The sequence below is a fragment of the Leucoraja erinacea genome, chromosome 3, assembly GCF_028641065.1.
Source record: "Leucoraja erinacea ecotype New England chromosome 3, Leri_hhj_1, whole genome shotgun sequence".
In the NCBI taxonomy this organism is placed as follows: domain Eukaryota; kingdom Metazoa; phylum Chordata; class Chondrichthyes; order Rajiformes; family Rajidae; genus Leucoraja; species Leucoraja erinaceus.
In genome coordinates, this window is record NC_073379.1 from 44,902,124 (window position 1) to 44,921,673 (window position 19,550).

The following is a 19,550-nucleotide window of genomic DNA, read 5'->3' on the forward strand; positions in this document are numbered from 1 at the left end:
ATAATTTTAAACCAAGGAGAAGTGCAAATATTTTATTAACATTTTAACTTGGCTTCAGATTTCAGCTGGGCTTTGAAGTATAACGCTGTGATAATCAAATCACTTATTGGATTTTACGCTAGGAAGGAAAAGTTACCATCTATCTATCTATCATATCATATATCTATTAAAACTGTGTGTGTGTGTGTGTGTGTGTGTGTGTGTGTGTACGGCATTTTGCCTTTGATTCGTTACTCTGCGAAAACTAGACACAAAAACGCCGAGATTTTTGCCATTTTGCTAGCGATTTTACTTTTACATTCGCACATCCACTCCTTGGTCAATTATTTCCCCAGATTTTGAGTAAAATTGATCACAAAACTCAAACAAAACTCAATTTTAAAAACTAAACGGCTCTTACCAGCTGCTGACGTCACAATGCCCACATGCCGACCAGTCCAAGCCGCTTCCCTCTCTCTCTTCATTTGGCAGACCGGCACTCCTCTACTCCCCCCCCCCCCCCCCCCCCCCCCCCCCCCCCCCCCCCCCCCCCGTTTAGTGTGTGTGTGTAAGTACTCGCACCATGCCTCCCACATCTGGACTCCTACACCTGCCCGCTTGAACCCCCATTCGCTCAGAGCTGCCGCTCGCTCAGAGCTGCAAACCAAACCCACTGCAAGTCGCGCCGCTCGCAAGTCCTTTGAAAAAATCTTAGGAGCAGGCAAGCGAGCTTTGAAATAAACCTTGCCTGCTCCTAAGATTCTCTCGCCCTCGCCCTCCTCCCTCGATCTCTCCGACCAGTCCCCCTCCCTCTCCCATTTGGCAGACCCCCTCTCCCCTCACCCCCTCCCTCTCCTCCCCCACCCTCTCCCTCTCTCCTCCCCCACCCTCCCCTGCTCCCCCCACCCTCACATTCCTCCACCCCCCCCATTCCTCCACCCCCCCCCCCCCTCCCCTCTGTCTCTTGCCCTTCTGTCTCTGCCTCTCTCACTGTCTCTGCCCATTCTCTCCCTGCCCTCACTCTCTACCCCCCCCTCCCTCCCCTCGCTAGATGCGCCTGCGAGTTAGGGGTTATGCGTCAGTGGATAGGGTGGTTATGGGGTAAAAAGAGCTAATTAATAATATTCATATAATATCAAGGGGGTAGTTAGTGTTGGGGTGGTTAGTGTATGTGATGCCGCATGCCTTGGGGAAGCGGGTTGCATTGGGGAACCAGGCCTCCCGTGGGGGCTATGTGTGAGTGGTGCAATATTGCGTTGGGGACCAGGCCTCCCGTGTGGTAGGGACCCAACAGGTCCCACTTGGTCTAGTAGCTAATATAAATTAGACATAGTCAAATGCTACGATGCATTAACTAAACAAGTCATTACTATCAGCTTAAATGGAAAATTTCACATTTACTTGCGTCATAATAGTTCAGCATAAATACATTCCCTGAAGCAACTGTGGTATCAGCTGGACATCTGATGATCACAATGCAATTTTTGTGATGCATGGAAGATACATTCTCAAAGCTCAGTTAAAGAGAACCTTGTACCTTCACAACAAGGTTGATCTTTGTTCAATGCAGTTTGCTGAACTTCAACTGAAGACTGCAAGACTTCTCAAATTTAGACATTAACTTTAAGATTTAAAGATTTATAAATATACTTTCATTAAGTATTAGATTTCTTTCAGGATTTTATTTAAAAGTAATCGAAACTGTGCCTGGAAAAGTTTAAGTATGGAGTGTCCCTCATTTTCAATGGTAAAATAGTATACCTCCAAAATCACCAGCTTGGGTAAATGTAAGTACTGATGTTAAGTTGAGAGGGATATAGAATGGAAAAGGTTTGAACCTACCAACCTGACCTCGAAATTATGCAACATAGAAACATAGAAACATAGAAATTAGGTGCAGGAGTAGGCCATTCGGCCCTTCGAGCCTGCACCGCCATTCAATATGATCATGGCTGATCATCCAACTCAGTATCCCGTACCTGCCTTCTCTCCATACCCTCTGATCCCCTTAGCCACGAGAGCCACATCTAACTCCCCCTTAAATATAGCCAATGAACTGGCCTCGACTACCCTCTGCGGCAGAGAGTTCCAGAGATTCACCACTCTCTGTGTGAAAAAAGTTCTTCTCATCTCGGTTTTAAAGGATTTCCCCCTTATCCTTAAGCTGTGACCCCTTGTCCTGGACTTCCCCAACATCGGGAGCAATCTTCCTGCATCTAGCCTGTCCAACCCCTTAAGAATTTTGTAAGTTTCTATAAGATCCTCTCTCAATCTCTTACTACTTTAACTGTTGTGTCTCATCTGTATGTCTCTGAGATGGGAACAATATGCAAGGCTGGCTGCTCTTACTGGGAATCAAAGGCATTCAGCCAAACTGATGGAAATGGGTTTTGGAGTGGCCTTTAGCCACTGGGAAGGTATAGCTCAGACTTTTACTGTGGGGCCTGGACTGTCAGAATAACTTGTGATTCACTTATCTTTTTCCCTTGCAATTCTTTTCAAATTAGATCTCACTGGGTCAACGGCAACTTAAGCCTGATAATTAGATACTCGTGAGTCAAGGTGCAACTCTCCTCTTGGAACATTGTGTAGAAAGTTAGACTAGGCTGCACTGGAGACACCACTTGTTGAGTTCCCCCAAGACAACATAGTCCTATTTGCACACGGCCAAACTATCTATCGAACAAGAAGTCATGACAGACAACAAGTGCCTATGCTGAAAGTGGCAACAAAGTAGATCGAGCGGTGAAGAAGGCTAATGGTTTGCTTGCCTTCATCAGTCTGCTACTGACAATAGAAGCCAGGAAGTTATGTTGCAAATTGATAAAACTTTGGTATGGCTGTATTTGGATTATTGTGTGGAGTTCTGGTCACCAGATAACAGGAAGAATATGAAGGCTTTGGAGAAATTTACCAGGATACCACATGAATTGGATACCGCATGGAATCTAAGGAGAGGTTAGACAAACTTGGTTTATTTCCTCTGGTGTGTCAGAAGCTAAGAGCTGGCCTAATAGAAACATAACATTAAGAGCGGCATAGATGGAGTAGACAGGCAAAGCCCTTTTCCCAGGGTGTCAAATATTAGCGGGTATAGCTTCAAGATGAGAGGGGGGGGGGGGGGAGGGGGAATTTAAAAGAGATATGGAATCCTGCAATCTTGTCAGAGTTAAGATCCATTCCTGTCAAACGAGGCTTAAATGTAAACATGATTTTGACAGGACCTTTTTGTTATGACGGTACTTTGGTTGTTAGATTCTTGCCAGCACAACAACCTGGCTCTCAATATCAGTAAAACCAATGAACTGATTGTGGACTTTGGAAGAGGAAGGATGAGGACCCACTATCCTGTTTATATCTATTATTATGGTGGAGATAGTCAAAAACTTCAAATTGCTGGACGTGCTTATTTCCGAAGATCTTTCCTGGTCCCAGCACACTGATGCAATTATAAAGAAAGCACATCAACGCCTCTACTTCCTGAGAAGATTACAGAGATTTGGTATGTCCGAGAGGATTCTCTTGAACTACTACAGGCATACAGTAGAGAGCATAGTGACTGGTTGGATCATGGCCTGGTTCGGCAACTTGAATGCTCAGGAGCGAAAAAGACTGCAAAAAGTTGTGAACACTGCCCTGTCCATCACCAGCTCTGACCTCCCCACCACCGAAGGGATTTATCGGAGTCTCTGCCTCAAAAAGGCAGCCAGCATTATCAAAGACCCACACGACCCTGACCACACACTAATTTCACTCCTGCCATCAGGAAGAAGACTTTTCAGTTTTCAGGCTCCTGCACCTGTACCTGTACTGTACTGAGCCTGAAAACTGTAACTTCCAGGTTCAGGAACAGCTTTTTCCTTCAGCCATCAGGCTATTAAACACTACAATCTCAAATAAGCTCTGAACTTCAATAGACATTTTTATTATTATTGCACTACCAGTGTTTCTTTTTTGTGTGTGTACATATATGTGTGTGTGTGTGTGTATATATATATATATATATATATGTGTGTGTGTACTTGTGAGTATGTGTATATATACACACTGAACCTTTATTATATTGTTTACAGTGTACTATGTTTACATATTCTGTTGTGCTGCAGCAAGTAAGAACGTCATTGTTCTATCTGGGACATATGACAATAAAACACTCTTGACTCTTGACCTGTAACTCATAAGAAAGAACATGTCTTATTTACATACATGTATTTCCGGTACTGGTAATATAGGTGCGAGGAGGCATCAGCGTTGGTATTGTTTTGGTTCGATATTCTAAAGAATTCACAACAGATCGATCACCAGTCACAGATTGAGAATCTAAGACTTCATCTTTAGATGCAAAATTTTCTTTTGGCTTGCTAGTTTCCTTGTTGACCTCACCAGTTACTGTTTTTGATTTCTCGGAAGGCCACGGAGTCTCAGGGACACTTGACTGCGATGGCAAGTAGGTGTGAAGAGGATTCTTGGTGACTGCTGAGAGAAGAGAGAGAAGTTCAGCAAATGGATGAGAATTAAAGTTACTTCTCAAAAGCACGAAGATTTTAGCATGCTCTCAATGACGACCACAATCTCATGCTGTATGTAAAATGCAAGGAATTAGTGCAAATGAAAATAGGAAGATTTAATTATTTTTAATTCAACGCACAGCAGAAAAGTGAAGCAATTTTTTGAGTGAAATTACAGAACTGTTTAAGTTGGTATTTGAAAATCAGAGCACGGGGATGAGTTTCAGTGCATTGTTGTTTACTCATTGACAAACAAAAAATGAATAATAGCAGGCATTTCTTGTCTCCCATGGTGTGCCCACAATACTTTCGAGGACACTCTGGGGTTGTGATTGAAATAAAGGCTCCAGATATGATGTCTGAATATTAATGCTTAATGATGGCAGTGGTAGCGGGGTGGAAGGGAGGGAGGTTGGTTGTTGCTCTTGGTGCAGCAGAGAGCCATGATTTCAAACTTATACAATTATTGATCCACATAAACTTAATAACCAAGCCTTATTTTCTTCATTCTCTGCCAGTACATTAATCATATCAATTTCATAATTAGCTGGCTATACTGTAGAACTGATGTATCAGGGGGCACACCCAAGAACACAGGGAATCAAGCTGCAGCATTCAAATATGTGGTACATGGTTCTGGGTAAATTGGACAGGAGCTTAATATATGGAGCACTTATGGGGAGGTGCAAATGTGGAACAGAGAAAGCAGAAATGGAATGGAGGGAGCCTATAAATTCCAAAATAGGATATTTACCTCATGTAGAAGATAGCAAACATCCATCGACATATTAAAAATCTTATGAAGATCGTAAGGTAGATCTTGGTACTGCCAGCATAAATTGGGAATGTGATACTGCTCTTCCAAATGAAGTTCCCAAGATTGCTTGGAGAAAATTGGTCAAACGGTAGCAGTGTTTGGGTATGAAGAGAAAACTATTCAGATAATTGCCTGGCCAAAACTAGATTTATTAGTGTGGAGCAAGCAAAGAATATGTTACCTAGCTGGAAGATCGAGGTTGTTAAGGTGCTTACTGATTTGTCCTTGCGCTTTATGGATCGTCAAAGCAAAACTTGACTGAATGGGGAATTGGGTCTGCTGAAGGGGAATGTCTTCGCCTTCTGTCAAATTGAGCGTTATCCTCGGAATAGAAACATAGAAACATAGAAATTAGGTGCAGGAGTAGGCCATTCGGCCCTTCGAGCCTGCACCGCCATTCAATATGATCATGGCTGATCATCCAACTCAGTATCCCGTACCTGCTTTCTCTCCATACCCTCTGATCCCCATAGCCACAAGGGCCACATCTAACTCCCTCTTAAAAGCTATAGCCAATGAACTGGCCTCAACTACCCTCTGTGGCAGAGAGTTCCAGAGATTCGCCACTCTCTGTGTGAAAAAAGTTCTCCTCATCTCAGTTTTAAATGAGAATGAGAACAATGTCAACTTTGAAGGCTCCCATGTTGATTCTTGCAATGATTAGATGATTATATAGCTCTTCCACAATCATGCCCGTTCCATTGCATAGCTTTGGGGGTTCCAAGTTTCTTATTAACATTGGAGATCCTTTTTTCAACTCCAATTTGTGTGGTGGTAATCCAGAGATTTTGAGTGAGTCTTGAATCGAGAATGTGCAGTTCTTCCACCAGGCATTAATGTAGCTGCTATCCCAGAGGATGCTACAGCAATAGCCACATCACCTTGACCTCTAACTTGAGAGGATCAAATTGGTGATAAATGTTTTTTTCCGTTCCTCCTGGTGAATCAATGAAAAACATTGAAGGAAGCTTCCTTTTCAAGCAGTTGCACACCTTGTCATACACTGCTCTCTGCTCACCATTCAGGAGAGGCTCATTCTCCTCAACAAATTGCTGTTGTTCAGTTCTATCATATTGCAATTCCTGCAGCAATTCTGGATTGTCATCATCAAGGTGCATCATCTTCCATTTCTTGGTCATGGGAAATGAAAGCATTCCATTGTTTTGTTGTAATTCTCAAGCTTGTCTTGAATATACAACTGAGCCTGATCATGATGCTTCTCTTCAATCATGATATTAGGATCACTCATCGTTCTCCTTTCTTTTTCAAGGTAATCTTCAGACATTGAATTCTTGAAGTGATCCTACAATTGTTGATGATTGTTGATCTCAGTATTTGTCAGCAAAACAACAAACAAATCTCTTATTGTACTGGGGAGCTTTGTCTTCACAGCATCTTCCATTGTTTGTTGCCAATGTACGTCAGTCTGCAACAAACCTCTTTGTCTGCAGACGTCTTTGAAAGAAGGATGAATTTTTCCATCATGTGGCTTCAATGAATCAAAGGATACTGGCCCTTTTACGTGATGGAGAAGCAGTCTCAAGTAATAGAGGTCACCACATCTTGGAGACACGGTATACACTCGTCCCAGAACATTGGCTTCAAAAAGACCTGGAAGATCTCCCCCTCTCTTCCCAACCTTCCTTCCCGTACTTTGCCATCTCTTATTGTTCCATGTGTAAAATCGGGAAACATCAGCATAGTAGAATGTTGACTAACGTAGGAGTAGAGTTCTGCTGTCATGGCCTGTGTAGGGGTTTTGCGTTTCCCTTTATCTCCCTTCGGGCCCAACTGCCCGAGTTATTCTCTCCCTTGTCGGAGGGTCAAACGGCCACCACTCCACTCGAGCTGTTTCCAAGAGAGAGAATACAACAAAAGGGATTCCCCTAGGTTCTAGACCTCGGAATTATGGTGGGATATGATAAAAGGTTGAATTGACCAGAGTGTGCTGATGAGGGAAAACAGAAACCAAGATGGACTCAAAGCAAGTCTAAAATTTACAGGCTTTATTAAACAATGAGAAATCGAATCTCACCAACACTACATAATACGTGGCTAAACTTATGCTTTAAACTAAGACTATGGACGGAAAACTATCGGGCACGTCGTAAAACTTACTTTACACAATTTTACCCCCCCCCCTTTATCTTCTCAACCTCTATCCTATTTCGGGAATTTCACCAGGTCACTGGGGTACTTACAGTTGGTCGACACAGGCCCATGAGCTGTCCAGCAGAGCAGAAAGAGAGAGAGTTATAGTTGGGCTCACGAGTTGTCCAGCAGAGCAGAAAGAGAGAGCGATCTGGCTTCTCCTGTTTTTATATTTGAGCTTACTTTGAAACCCCCAGGTGGTCCTCTGGATAAAAGGGTTCTTTTGATGATACTCAGTTTCGATCTGGCATGAACAATAGGCTTCCGATGATAAGGGGTTTACTGATGTCATGATCCCTCACCCTGATCGTTATCCCATCGCCTGGACGGGCTCCTATTGTCTCGATGGTCATCCAAGATGGTGACGGAGCTTGGGCTGGCCTGTTTACCACCGTCTGCTGAGGCTTGGTTCCTTCCTTTGTGTATCCAAGATAATCTTGTTATCTCTGTCTCAGCCTTTCCTCCCCACACCATTCGCCCAGTTGTTTGATGCCCAAGTCCACAGGCCAGACAGGTTTGTGGATTGGGGTTTGTTTCCGTTGCAGCCAGCAAATTTGTCTTTTTAAAATGTCCATGTCCTTATCCGAGTTCTTCCATGATTTTGGAGGATTTGCCCCAATAATTTACACCTGACACTGCCATTCCCCTCCGGCTTCAGGAGGGGGCTGGTGGGGAGCACCCTGCAGGTGGGGACAGACACGGCTTCAGGCTGGGGTCAGTCGGGGGGGGGGGGGGGGGGGGAGCGTTCTGCAGCTGGAGACTGGGGAGGGCTTCAGGTGGGGGCCAATGGGGGGTCTTTCTGGAGGGCTAGTATGGGTGTTGTGGGCCGAAGGGACTGGTTTCCAGAGGGCTTCAAGGCACATTGTGGGCCTTTTCTTGGGCTAGTCCTGCAGCTGGGGATGTGGAGGCTTCAGGAGGGGGCCAGAGGGTGTATTCTCTAGCTGAGGTAGGGGGACTGCTTCAGGCAGGGGCCAGTATGGGGGGAGGAGCTCTGCCATGGCCTACCGCCAAAGCACAACCCCCTCAATCCCCCCACCCTCACTCCTCACTTCCCTAGGATCTCGAGGTTGCAGCAGTCAGCATCGCACTCGGCTGGCTTTTGAGTGGACGGCTTCTGGACTGACTCGTGGCTTTTGGACTGACTACTCACTGACTCACTGAATCCAGAAGCTGTGAGTTAGTGAGTAGTGAGTCCAGAAGCCGCGAGTCAGTGAGTAGTGAGTAGCTGCAGTAAAGACGCGATGGCGCAGGAAGGGGCGGACCTTCACGAGTGACAGTAGAAGGGACCAATCCGCGTGGCGCTGAATGGCAGGAGAGGCAACGATCTGCGAACGCGCGGTTTTAAAGTTTTTAAACCTTGATAACTTACCAGCTTCCACCAATTGGAACAAAATTTGGTGCAATCGCAACATAGGAGAACGGGTGAGTAAGCTGGCGTAAAATTGTAGCGCTACCGTGTACCATTTTTGCGCAAATAGAATGACCGCCAAACCGGAAGATAACAAGATCAGAGTTTTAGTTATGTATAGATAGATAGATAGATAGATAGGTAGATGGTCACATAGATGGGAAGTAACAAAATGTTTAAGGGATTTGGAAAGAGTGGTTAGAGACAGGGTAATAGCTTGCAATGACAGTACATTCTTTGTAGCCGGAAGCAGAGCTGGCTTGGGAAGAACAGTTTCAAAAGATAGGGAACCATTTACAATCTGGAGAGTCGAGTGGTTTGCAATTTGGCGGAAATGGATTTGCAAAGGTACAAGTTGCTTTCATTTCGAGATATATTAAGGGAGACCAAAAAGGTAGAAAGGGGAGAAGCTAGAATGACATGCAATTTTCAAACACAGCTTGTTTTTAGTTTTCATTTAAATGAAAAATGTACCTTTTGTTTTGTTGAAAAATGGTGTTACTCTTTCTGAATGGCTAAAGCTGGCATTTGCAGAAGAATATTCAGAATTGTTTTGATCCAATGCAGAGTGCGCTGTTGAGATAACATTGTTTTCTTCAAACATCTCTGTTTGAGATGTTGTGTTGTCTATGAAAAAAAAATAATTAACAGCACTCTTCAGCAGGCAAAATGAATTCCATTATCCATCATTTAAAAAAATGTCAACAGAAACATCAGATGATTTGGAATTTATTCCAACTGAGTATTTGTGAGGTACAACGTCAGAAATATCCACTCCCTGCTAACTAGGGGCAATTTACAGAGGCTAATTAACCTGCCAACCAGCAGATTGAGACGTGAATTGGCCAAGATTGACTGGCAATTAATTCTAAAAGGGTTGACGGTGGATATGCAATGGAAGACAATTTACAATATACATATTAATGATATATTAAAAGCTATTTACAATATATATATTAATGATCTGAATGAGGGAATTGAAGTCAATATCTCCAAGTTTGCGGATGAAACTAAGCTGGGGGGCAGTTAGCTGTGAGGAGGATGCTAGGAGACTGCAAGGTGACTTGGGTAGGCTGGGTGAGTGGGCAAATGTTTGGCAGATGCAGTATAATGTGGATAAATGTGAGGTTATCCATTTTGGTGGCAAAAACAGGAAAGTAGACTATTATCTAAATGGTGGCCGACTAGGAAAAGGGGAGATACAGCGAGACCTGGGTGTCATGGTACACCAGTCAGTCATTGAAAGTAGGCATGCAGGTGCAGCAGGCAGTGAAGAAAGCGAATGGTATGTTAGCTTTCATAGCAAAAGGATTTGAGTATAGGAGCAGGGAGGTTCTACTGCAGTTGTACAGGGTCTTGGTGAGACCACACCTGGAGTATTGCGTACAGTTTTGGTCTCCAAATCTGAGGAAGGACATTATTGCCATAGAGGGAGTGCAGAGAATGTTCACCAGACTGATTCCTGGGATGTCAGGACTGTCTTATGAAGAAAGACTAGATAGACTTGGTTTATACTCTCTAGAATTTAGGAGATTGAGAGGGGATCTTATAGAAACTTACAAAATTCTTAAGGGGTTGGACAGGCTAGATGCAGGAAGATTGCTCCTGATGTTGGGGAAGTCCAGGACAAGGGGTCACAGCTTAAGGATAAGGGGGAAATCCTTTAAAACTGAGATGAGAAGAACTTTTTTTCACACAGAGAGTGGTGAATCTCTGGAACTCTCTGCCACAGAGGGTAGTCGAGGCCAGTGCATTGGCTATATTTAAGAGGAAGTTAGATGTGGCCCTTGTGGCTAAGAGGATCAGAGGGTATGGAGAGAAGGCAGGTACGGGATACTGAGTTGGATGATCAGCCATGATCATATTGAATGGCGGTGCAGGCTCGAAGGGCCGAATGGCCTACTCCTGCACCTAATTTCTATGTTTCTATGAGTGATAGATATGTAAAAAAAGTAACGATGATAAAGGAAACAGGCCGTTGTAAGCTTTGCCTTCCAAGTATGTTGCCTGACCCATTAAGTTTCTCCAGCACTTTGTGTGGTGCTCAAGATTTTAGCCTCTGCAGTTTCTTGTATCTCCAAAGTCTTACCAGTGTAGGCTAAGTGCAGCGGACAGAGAAAGTTCTCATATTAAAAAGATATATTGGACCATGTTCGGGAGTGACCATACAATGTCGAAGAACTTTCAAAGCCAAGATTGGACTCATAAGCCACCTGAGAATGCATAAAAAAAACAACAGAACATAGATCATCATCCTCGACCTCGAGGGATAGCCACAACGACAATCAAGTCCTCTCATCTGCAGATTTAGTCCATAGGGTAATTGTGGCTAAACAATGTGGCACTATCTCCAGTTAATGAAAGTGCCTTGTCTACATTGTTCAGGACATCATCTTGGGATTTGTCATAGGACTTCATTTATAATTTATTTTACTTTGTAGGCAGTCTCTCAGAATTAAGCCTGAATCATTTCTGTTCTATTTTCGGAGCTGCCAAATAAGGGCAATGTGGGAAGAGCAGACTCTGCCATAGTTGGGGACTGATGGAATGGGGAGGTGAGTAGTTTGTGAAGTGGCAAAACCCACCTACTGCTGACACTGACCTTCAGTCTGTCCTGAAGCATAGCTCTGAGATTCTCAATACCATTCCATAATATTCCTCCTCCACTTTGAGCAGTGATGGGCCGGAGATTCCCAGGAGCCAGTAGTGATGTCAGTAGTGAAACTTTGAGCTATGAGTATAAGCTTGCAATATCACTTCCTCACCTCACTTTCACATCACTTTCCCCTCTGGCCCCTTTAGTCTTTCCAGATTCCATCTTTGAGTTCACATTCTTTCTGCACTTCTCCATGTTCAGTTCTAGGATTTGGTTGTCAACCAATGCCCATCATAAGCCCATGCACTCCCTCAACTACTCAACTACATTGACAACAATGATCAATTCTCAGCCTGGACAAAGAAAGTCACAAAAGGACGTGAATGGTCACCCATGCAGTTCTCCTTCAGGGTATTTTTTGTTCAGCAGAAATTACAGCTGGTAATTTTACAACATATAAACAGGTTTAGAGTGCCTGAGCATGGGGACTGCCTGGGCCATTGTTTATGAAGGAAGTGAAGGGGCTTCAAGTCATCTTGGTGGGTGAAAGAAGTGTAGAGCATTGAACCTCCAATGTTAAAAGCAGATGGTTTGGGGCACAAACTGCCAAAGTGGTCGGAAGATTCAAAGACGTGAATCAGAAGCAGAAAGAATATGTTTCATGTTGGAGGATTAAACAGATAAGCAGCTTAAGGGCCAGTCCCACCAGCATGCGATTGCATGCGTCTAGCACGACCAAACGTGGTGGCTTGAGGTTCCACTTCCAACCGCGGAGCCGTCTGGAGTTGTGCGGGGCTGGTCCCGACATTATACTCACTAATCAGCCGGGCAGGAGGCGGGCCGACTGAATTTGGATGTCGCACGGTGTCAGGCGGCTACGTCATCACGCAACAGCACGCCGGGCGGTGATGTCATCGTGCAACGCCACGCGCTAGGCGTACGCCATCAAGACGCTGCGTACGGCGTCAAGACGCTGTGTACGGCATCGAGACGCTGCTTATGATGTCGAGACGCTGCGTACCCCCGTCGAGGTGCTGCGTACGGCCTCAATGCGGCTGCGGGCCGACAGGCCATTGTCGCGTGGAATTTTTGGACAGTGTCCATTTTTCGGAGCCCCGTGTGACCAGCCCCGCACAACTCCATACGCCTCCGGCGATCGAAGTGGGGACCGGCCCCGCGAGGCCGTATGGCTCAAGTGGCCACGTTAGTTTGCGATAGCCGCATGCAGTCGCATTCTGGTGGGACAGGCCATTTAGTGTGTTAGAGCACAAGCCAACCTCTGACCCAAAGGCCAGGCACAAAGCTGACACTTTTAGTTGTAGTATATGAATCAATTGTCCATGCTAATTAACAGTAATGGAATGACTGCCAGGTTAAGTACACAACATTTTTAAAAATATCTTAGAATAATGACTATGGGTGCTGTCATGACCACAAGTGCTGGCTGTACAGAGTTTTACGTTCTCCTCGTGACCTGCGTGGGTTTTCTCCGAGATCTTTGATTTCCTCCCACACTCCAAAAACCTACAGGTGTGTAGGTTAATTGGCTTGGTATAAATGTAAAAATTGGCCCTAGTGTGTGAAGTGTGGGGATCGCTGGTCGGTGCGGACTTGGTGGCCAAAGGGTCTGTTTCCACTCTGTATCTCTAAAACTAAAACTAGAACTGAATTTTAATTCCACATTAGGCAAGCACATTTATACCTTCTCATTTTATCTCTCTTGGTTCCAGTATCTCAGCATCTGCTTGTTTCTGCACTCTACTCGTTGGCTTTTGTCAGGTAATCATCAGTTGAGACTATCTCTGTCTTGTATAGAGTTCAATACACAATGCATACTTGGTCACGTTGATTAAAATGACTCTAAAATAAATTGCACTAGCATGAAACTGTATATTCTATTCAGTATTCAGCAAAATATTTTTCACAAAGCAAATTCACGGCTGATGTAATGCTCAATGATTTGCTCTTAATCATCTTCACAGAACTGCTTGTTCTGTTTTCGTTCCAATTTTCCTGCAGAATTGTTACAATTTTATGGCAAACTTATTGCATTTACAAATTACATAGAATCTATTGATCCATGAAAATAACTTCAAGTAGCCGAGGCTTCAAAATTCCTAATCTAAAATTCCGAATTCCTAATCAATGTGGAGCATAATAGCTTACAATAGGTGAGAACTGTGTGTTTACAGAGCAGAAATCGAACAAGTCATTAAATTAGAGCAATACGGTTAGATGTTTTACATGTACCCCAACTTTATGTTGACATTTGCTACTACTTTCTATTCTCTACTCATGCTTTAAAACTGACTCCCATAAAACAACAACTCGAAACATAAAAATGCACAAAGCTTCACAACACTGAGAAATCATAACTATGGGCCCTTCAGCCTACCGAGCCCACGTCGACCAGCGATCCCCATACAGTAGGTTCTATTCTACCGGTGACTAGGGATAATTTGGAGAAGCCAATTGAACTACAGACCTGCACATCCTTGGAATATGGGGGACGAAACTGGAGCACTCAGAGAACACCTATGTGGTCACAATGAAAACATACAAACTTCGTACAGACAAGCACCCGTAGTCAGGATCGAACCCAGGTCTCAGATGCTGGAACGCAGCAACTCTACTGGTGCGCCACTGCTTCGCCCATGTACTCTCTTTGATTCCTACACCATTGTTCTCAGCAATTAAATAGTTCCATCCGAGGAAGAAATGAACTAAAAGAAACTCACCTTGTGATCTGCAGAAGGCTATTACAAAAGTCGCGAGCAATCCTATTGGCAAAGCGGAGTCTGTCATGTTGGTTGAAATTGTTTTACTGAAAACAATAATTCTGAGGCCTGTTTAGATGTGACCTCTGATGCTGTCAGTTGTTAAATACCCAGGAATATGGATTTACAGAAACTTCTGCAAGGACTGGGTATTACTCTAAACGTTTTGGTAACTTCACACCAATGCCTTCTGACTTCCCTCCAGTTACTAGCTTTAGTTTTACAATGGGGATGTCACATATTATTTCAAAATAGCTGAGCACTTTATCATTCTGCAGCTGGGCAGATTGCAGTCTACTGTGAGGTGGTTGGCATTTAACACAGCCACTCAAAACCTTGACATGGTTCCATCAAATTTTAGAGGGCTTAATTAATTGGAAACTTAATTTTCAAATACTTCCAATAATTTAGCACCTTATTGATTGAAGCACCTGAAATATCTCACAGGAATGCAATGTATATTGATTGAAACTATTCTTCGTGAAATACTCCTTCATTTGAGAATATAGAAAACTAAATATTTTCCACTTGAAGAATATGTTTGATTGAAACATCACAGAGTAATCCCAGTAATTTATTATATTGCAAGCCATACTGGACACCACAGAAAAGCAGCACAGTAATGATGTGGTGGAGTTGCTGCCTTACAAGGTTCAATCCTGATTACAAATGCTCCCGCACTCCAAACACGTACAGGTTGGTAGGATAATTTGCTTAGTTAAATAACTTAGATAATTGTAAAATTGTCCCTAGTGTGTAGGACAGTTCTAGCCTAAGGGTTGATCTCTGGTTGACGCGGACTCGGTGGGTAGAATGGCCTGTTTCCGCACTGCATCTCTGTCTATAGTAAAGTAAAGACTCTCAACAATTTAGTCCCAATGCCTAACATGCCTAACATTTTTGGAAACACAATGATTTTTATGAATTTGATGTTTATCCAATGGGAATTTTAGTGGTAAAACTTCTGGGAATATAGGGAAAAGTCAGTATTACCATCTTAAACCTCTGTAAAAAAGACAATGGCTTTGTGGCTTCTAAGGGACTCCACCAGCGTGCCTTTGTGTCACTTGGATTACAGAGACTTAGCTACATTTTAAAGACTTGTGGACCAAAGCCTTTATCCCAAGTGCAATTTGGATTAAAGATACAACATGGAAACACCATCAGCCCTTCAGCCCTCAAGTTCACCCCACTCATTGATCATCCTTTCACACTAGTTTTATGTTATCCCACTTTCTCGTCTACTCTAAACACAGGCAATTTTACAGAGGCCAATTTAGCGACAAACCTGCATGTCTTTTGGATGTGGGCAGAAACTGGAGCACCAATAGTTAAAAAACATCAGCGTAAACTTTTCATGAATTGGAACGGAAAATTCACCGAGCACATTGGAATAATGTTCAGTGGATATGTAACCAAAGTTTACATTTTAACTCTGTTGAGGACAACTCCCTAAAGGATCCAACAATAAGAAAAAAATAGTATTCTTCATCAATCTGACACGAAACGTTACCTATCCATGTACTCCTGGGTTGCTGCAAGTCCCGCTGAGTTACTCCAGCACTTTGTGCCTTTTTTTGTAAATAATCATCAGCAGGCGCCTGTTTCTACAAAAAAGAATAGTTTCTGTGAACTGGCAATAAGTCTTTAACTCTGAATATTGGGTTGACATATTAAGTAATCACGAGTTCAGTGAGATGCTGGCTGTCTTTCACATTTTGGGTCACAGAAGCCTTTCCAATAACAAAGGACAAATGACGGTGTTCAGTTTGAGCCCTTTCACTGTTGATCTTCACACCATTCTGTTCCTGTTCTACACACCATTCCTCAAAAGATGTTTGAAAATGCAACAACTGCTGGGAGTATTGAATACCTCTCAATTAACTTCCTTGTTGTTTGTGATGACAGACTTCATCATCAATGTATGTGGAGTTCTTTTGAATGAAACTGGTGACAGACACATGGCCATTTTAATGATATCTGCAGAAATCAATAACAGCAATAAAATTGTCCCTCATGGACACGTTGAAAACAGGCAGGTACTAAGGTCAACCATTTGCTCGATAGTCTTGAAAACAAACTGATAGTTCACTCAGATTAATGATCTACCGAAGTCCAATCTCCTTTCAAGAAAGTTTGCAGCATCCTTTTGCACAGCCACACCAGCAATTCAATTCTGGTGGAAATGATACACTGGTGGTACTGGTTGAGGCAATAACCCGTGTTTGCAACATTGGTTGGGAATGAACTGCAGGCAAAACAGCTGAGAGCAGCAATAACTCTGTAATCCACTGACAATGCTGCTCCTCCCTTGAAGGTGCATTGCTCCTTCCTCACTGCAGTTAAGGATGTTGCTTCCTGCTGGGCCAAAGTGAGCTGAGGTTATTTTTCAATGCTAAGAGATCAAGATTTATTTTGGGATATGAATTCAGTCTGCTGGTTAGATCATGTATGCAGTGAGTCTAAATCAGTTGGATATTCCCAAATAGGAGCCAGGCCCAAACCTGTTTAATGAGCACACACAGGAAATCTAATGCAATGGTAGATCCATTACTCTCCATTGAGACAATTATCCTCTGTCATTCGGAGGATAGGAGATAGGGCCTCTGTTGCAACCTGATTTGTGCTGATCTACTTGTGTGTTTCTTTTATATGTGATGTATCTCCCCTATCGTGAAATCTTAAATCTTAAATCTTTTATATGTGATGTATTTCCCATATCATGAAATCTTAAATGTGAAGCACTCTCTTTCCCCCCGAAACAAAGTAATTTGCAAAATGTGTAGGAAGGAAATGCAGATGCCAGTTTAAACCAAAACACTGAAATAACTCAGCATCTCTGGAGAAAAGGAATAGGAGATATTTCGGGTTGAGGACCCTTCTTCAGACTGAAATACTGCCCACTTACAACAACTGTATTCAAAATATATTATTCAAAAAGCTTCCATTTCATGTACGTGGGCCTCCAGACAGGCATGGAAACCTAATACAGTTTCAGTGGATGCTATACTTTCATCTCATTGGGGTTAGAAATATGAGAGCACCCATCTGTCAAGAGTTTTTAATTGTCATATGTACCTGCAATGGAACAATGACATTCTTGCTGCAGCTTTTCAGGCCTATCAACACAATTACACACAGATAAATATATAATATTCATAACACAATAAATTAATAAACATAATACTAGATAATGATAATAGTGCAAAGCCAAAGTCTGTTGTGCAATCAAAGACATGGCTCATAGGAGATCATAGTTAATGTTGTGTAATGTTCAAGATTCAATTCAAAAGTCAAGAGTGTTTTATTGTCATATGTCCCAGATAGGACAATTAAATTCTTACTTGTTACTTGTTACAGCACAACAGAACATGTAAACATAGTACACAACGGGAGAAAAAGTTCAATGTGTATATATACACATACTTAATAAATAAACAAATTAATAAATAACCAAATATAGCTTGATAATAGCTGGGCATAAAGCTGTTCTTGGACCTGGTAGCCACTGTTCCAAACCACTGTACCTTCTTACTGATGGTGGTAGCATAACGTCTTTCAATTTCTGTTCCCGGGCATTTGGGTTGACGAACCAAGCCCTCTACCGTACACCTGTAGAAATTCAATAGACATACCAAATCTCCTCAATCTTTTAAGGAAGGAGAAGTGTTGGTGAGCTTTCTTTGTGATTACCTTGACATGCTGGACCCAACACAGATCTTCAGATATGCATGTTCATGAAGCTAAAGCAGTTTACCCTTTCCACCTTTGTCCCGTCGATGAAGACAGCTTCGTCAATCCCAAGCTTTCACTGGCCTAATAAGGTTGTACTTGGATGTCATATGTGACCCTATATGGCTAGACTTCAATGTCTGATTACATCTGAGGATTGTCTCAAGCAGGAGGCTGAAGCAAAATCCGTAATAAGGCATCATGTCTTATTACTGATAAAAGGTTACTAGGCCAACTTACTTGTACTGCCAGAGTCCAACATGGAAAAAGAACATGAGAGGGTGGATTAAGCAATGAAGGTTTCCTCCACGGTGAATCTAATAACATCATCTCTGCTGCTCTTGTTTTACATGTAAATTAAATTGGTATGAAATATTCTTGTATATTCTACGGTCTCCTTCTGGTGATGAGGCATTGGGTTAGTTCACTGAGAAACTGTGGAAAGTAGTTGAAGCATTCGCAGTGCATTTGTTTTATGTATTTGTCCATGCATTGTAGGTGTCCTTGATAAACACAAATCTTTTTTTTCCTTGACAGACTCAAAAAGCTAGAGTAACTCAGCGAGACAGGCAGCATCTCTGGAGAGAAGGACGGTGATTCTAAGGGTCTCGACCTGAAACGTCAGCCATTCCTTCTCTTCAGAGATGCTGCCTGTCCCGCTGAGTTACTTCAGCTTTTTGTGTCTATCTTTGGTTTAAATCAGCATCTGCAGTTCCTTCTTACACCTTATTTTCCTTTCCTAGTTGTCATTGAACTGAGGAGTTATTTAACAATCAACTGCATTGGTGAAACTTGACTCAATGATAAGCCAGAACCATAAGCATGATGAATTTCCTCCCTGAAGGAAATTAGTAAATCAAAAGTATTTTCCTCATAAAAATTGTAATTTCATGGTTTTATTCCAGATTACTTGGTTATATTCCTCAACCACCATGGCATGATCTGGTCATGTCTCCTGTTCAAACTGCACGTGCTGCCTCAAGTGGTGCTGCTATCTCACAGCTCCACGGACCCAGGTTCGATCCTGAACTCAGACAGCGTTTGTGTGGAGTTTTCATGTTCTCATTGGGACTGTGTGCGATTTCCCCAGGTGTTCCGGTGTCCTTCCAAAGAGGTGCTGGGAGGTTAATTATCAACTTTAAATTGCCCCTTGGTGTGGGTTGGGTGGCAAAGAAGTAAAAATGGGAAGTCTTTAGGTGTGTGATAGAGAATTAATTACAGGACAATGGAGGAGTAAATTGAAGGGGAATGGGAGTAAAGGGATTCCTATGATGGGCGTCAGCAAAGATCAGATGGACCACATGGCCTCCTTCTCTTGTCAAAATCAAACCGCTGGAGGAACTAAGTGGGTCAGGCAGCATGTGTGGAGGCAGAGGGATAGTAAAATTTTGGGTTGAGATTGTGCATCAGAACACATGCATTGACTCGGTCGACATGCAAGCTCCCAACCTGAAATGTCGACCATCACTCTGCTTCTACTGATGTTTCCTTATCTGCTGGGTTCCTCCAGAATTTTGTTACCATCATCTGCAGTTTATTTTGTGGCCTCCATATACTGGATACTTCAGGCCTCTGGATTACT

At 43.0% G+C, this 19,550-nt stretch overlaps 1 protein-coding gene across 1 annotated transcript in view; it reads right to left on the minus strand.

Annotated features, from left to right (window-relative positions):
• LOC129695550 (uncharacterized) overlaps positions 1-16,885 on the minus strand; it is a 31,165-nt gene extending 14,280 nt beyond the window's left edge. The window contains exons 1-3 of the mRNA XM_055632597.1: positions 14,198-16,885; positions 9,338-9,490; positions 4,186-4,455 (exon numbers count right to left, since the gene is read on the minus strand). Coding sequence (XP_055488572.1) covers positions 4,186-4,455; positions 9,338-9,490; positions 14,198-14,264 — 490 coding nt within the window. The 5' untranslated portion in view covers positions 14,265-16,885. The remainder of the gene's footprint in view (positions 1-4,185; positions 4,456-9,337; positions 9,491-14,197) is intronic.
• Between the last annotated feature and the right edge of the window lie 2,665 nt (positions 16,886-19,550).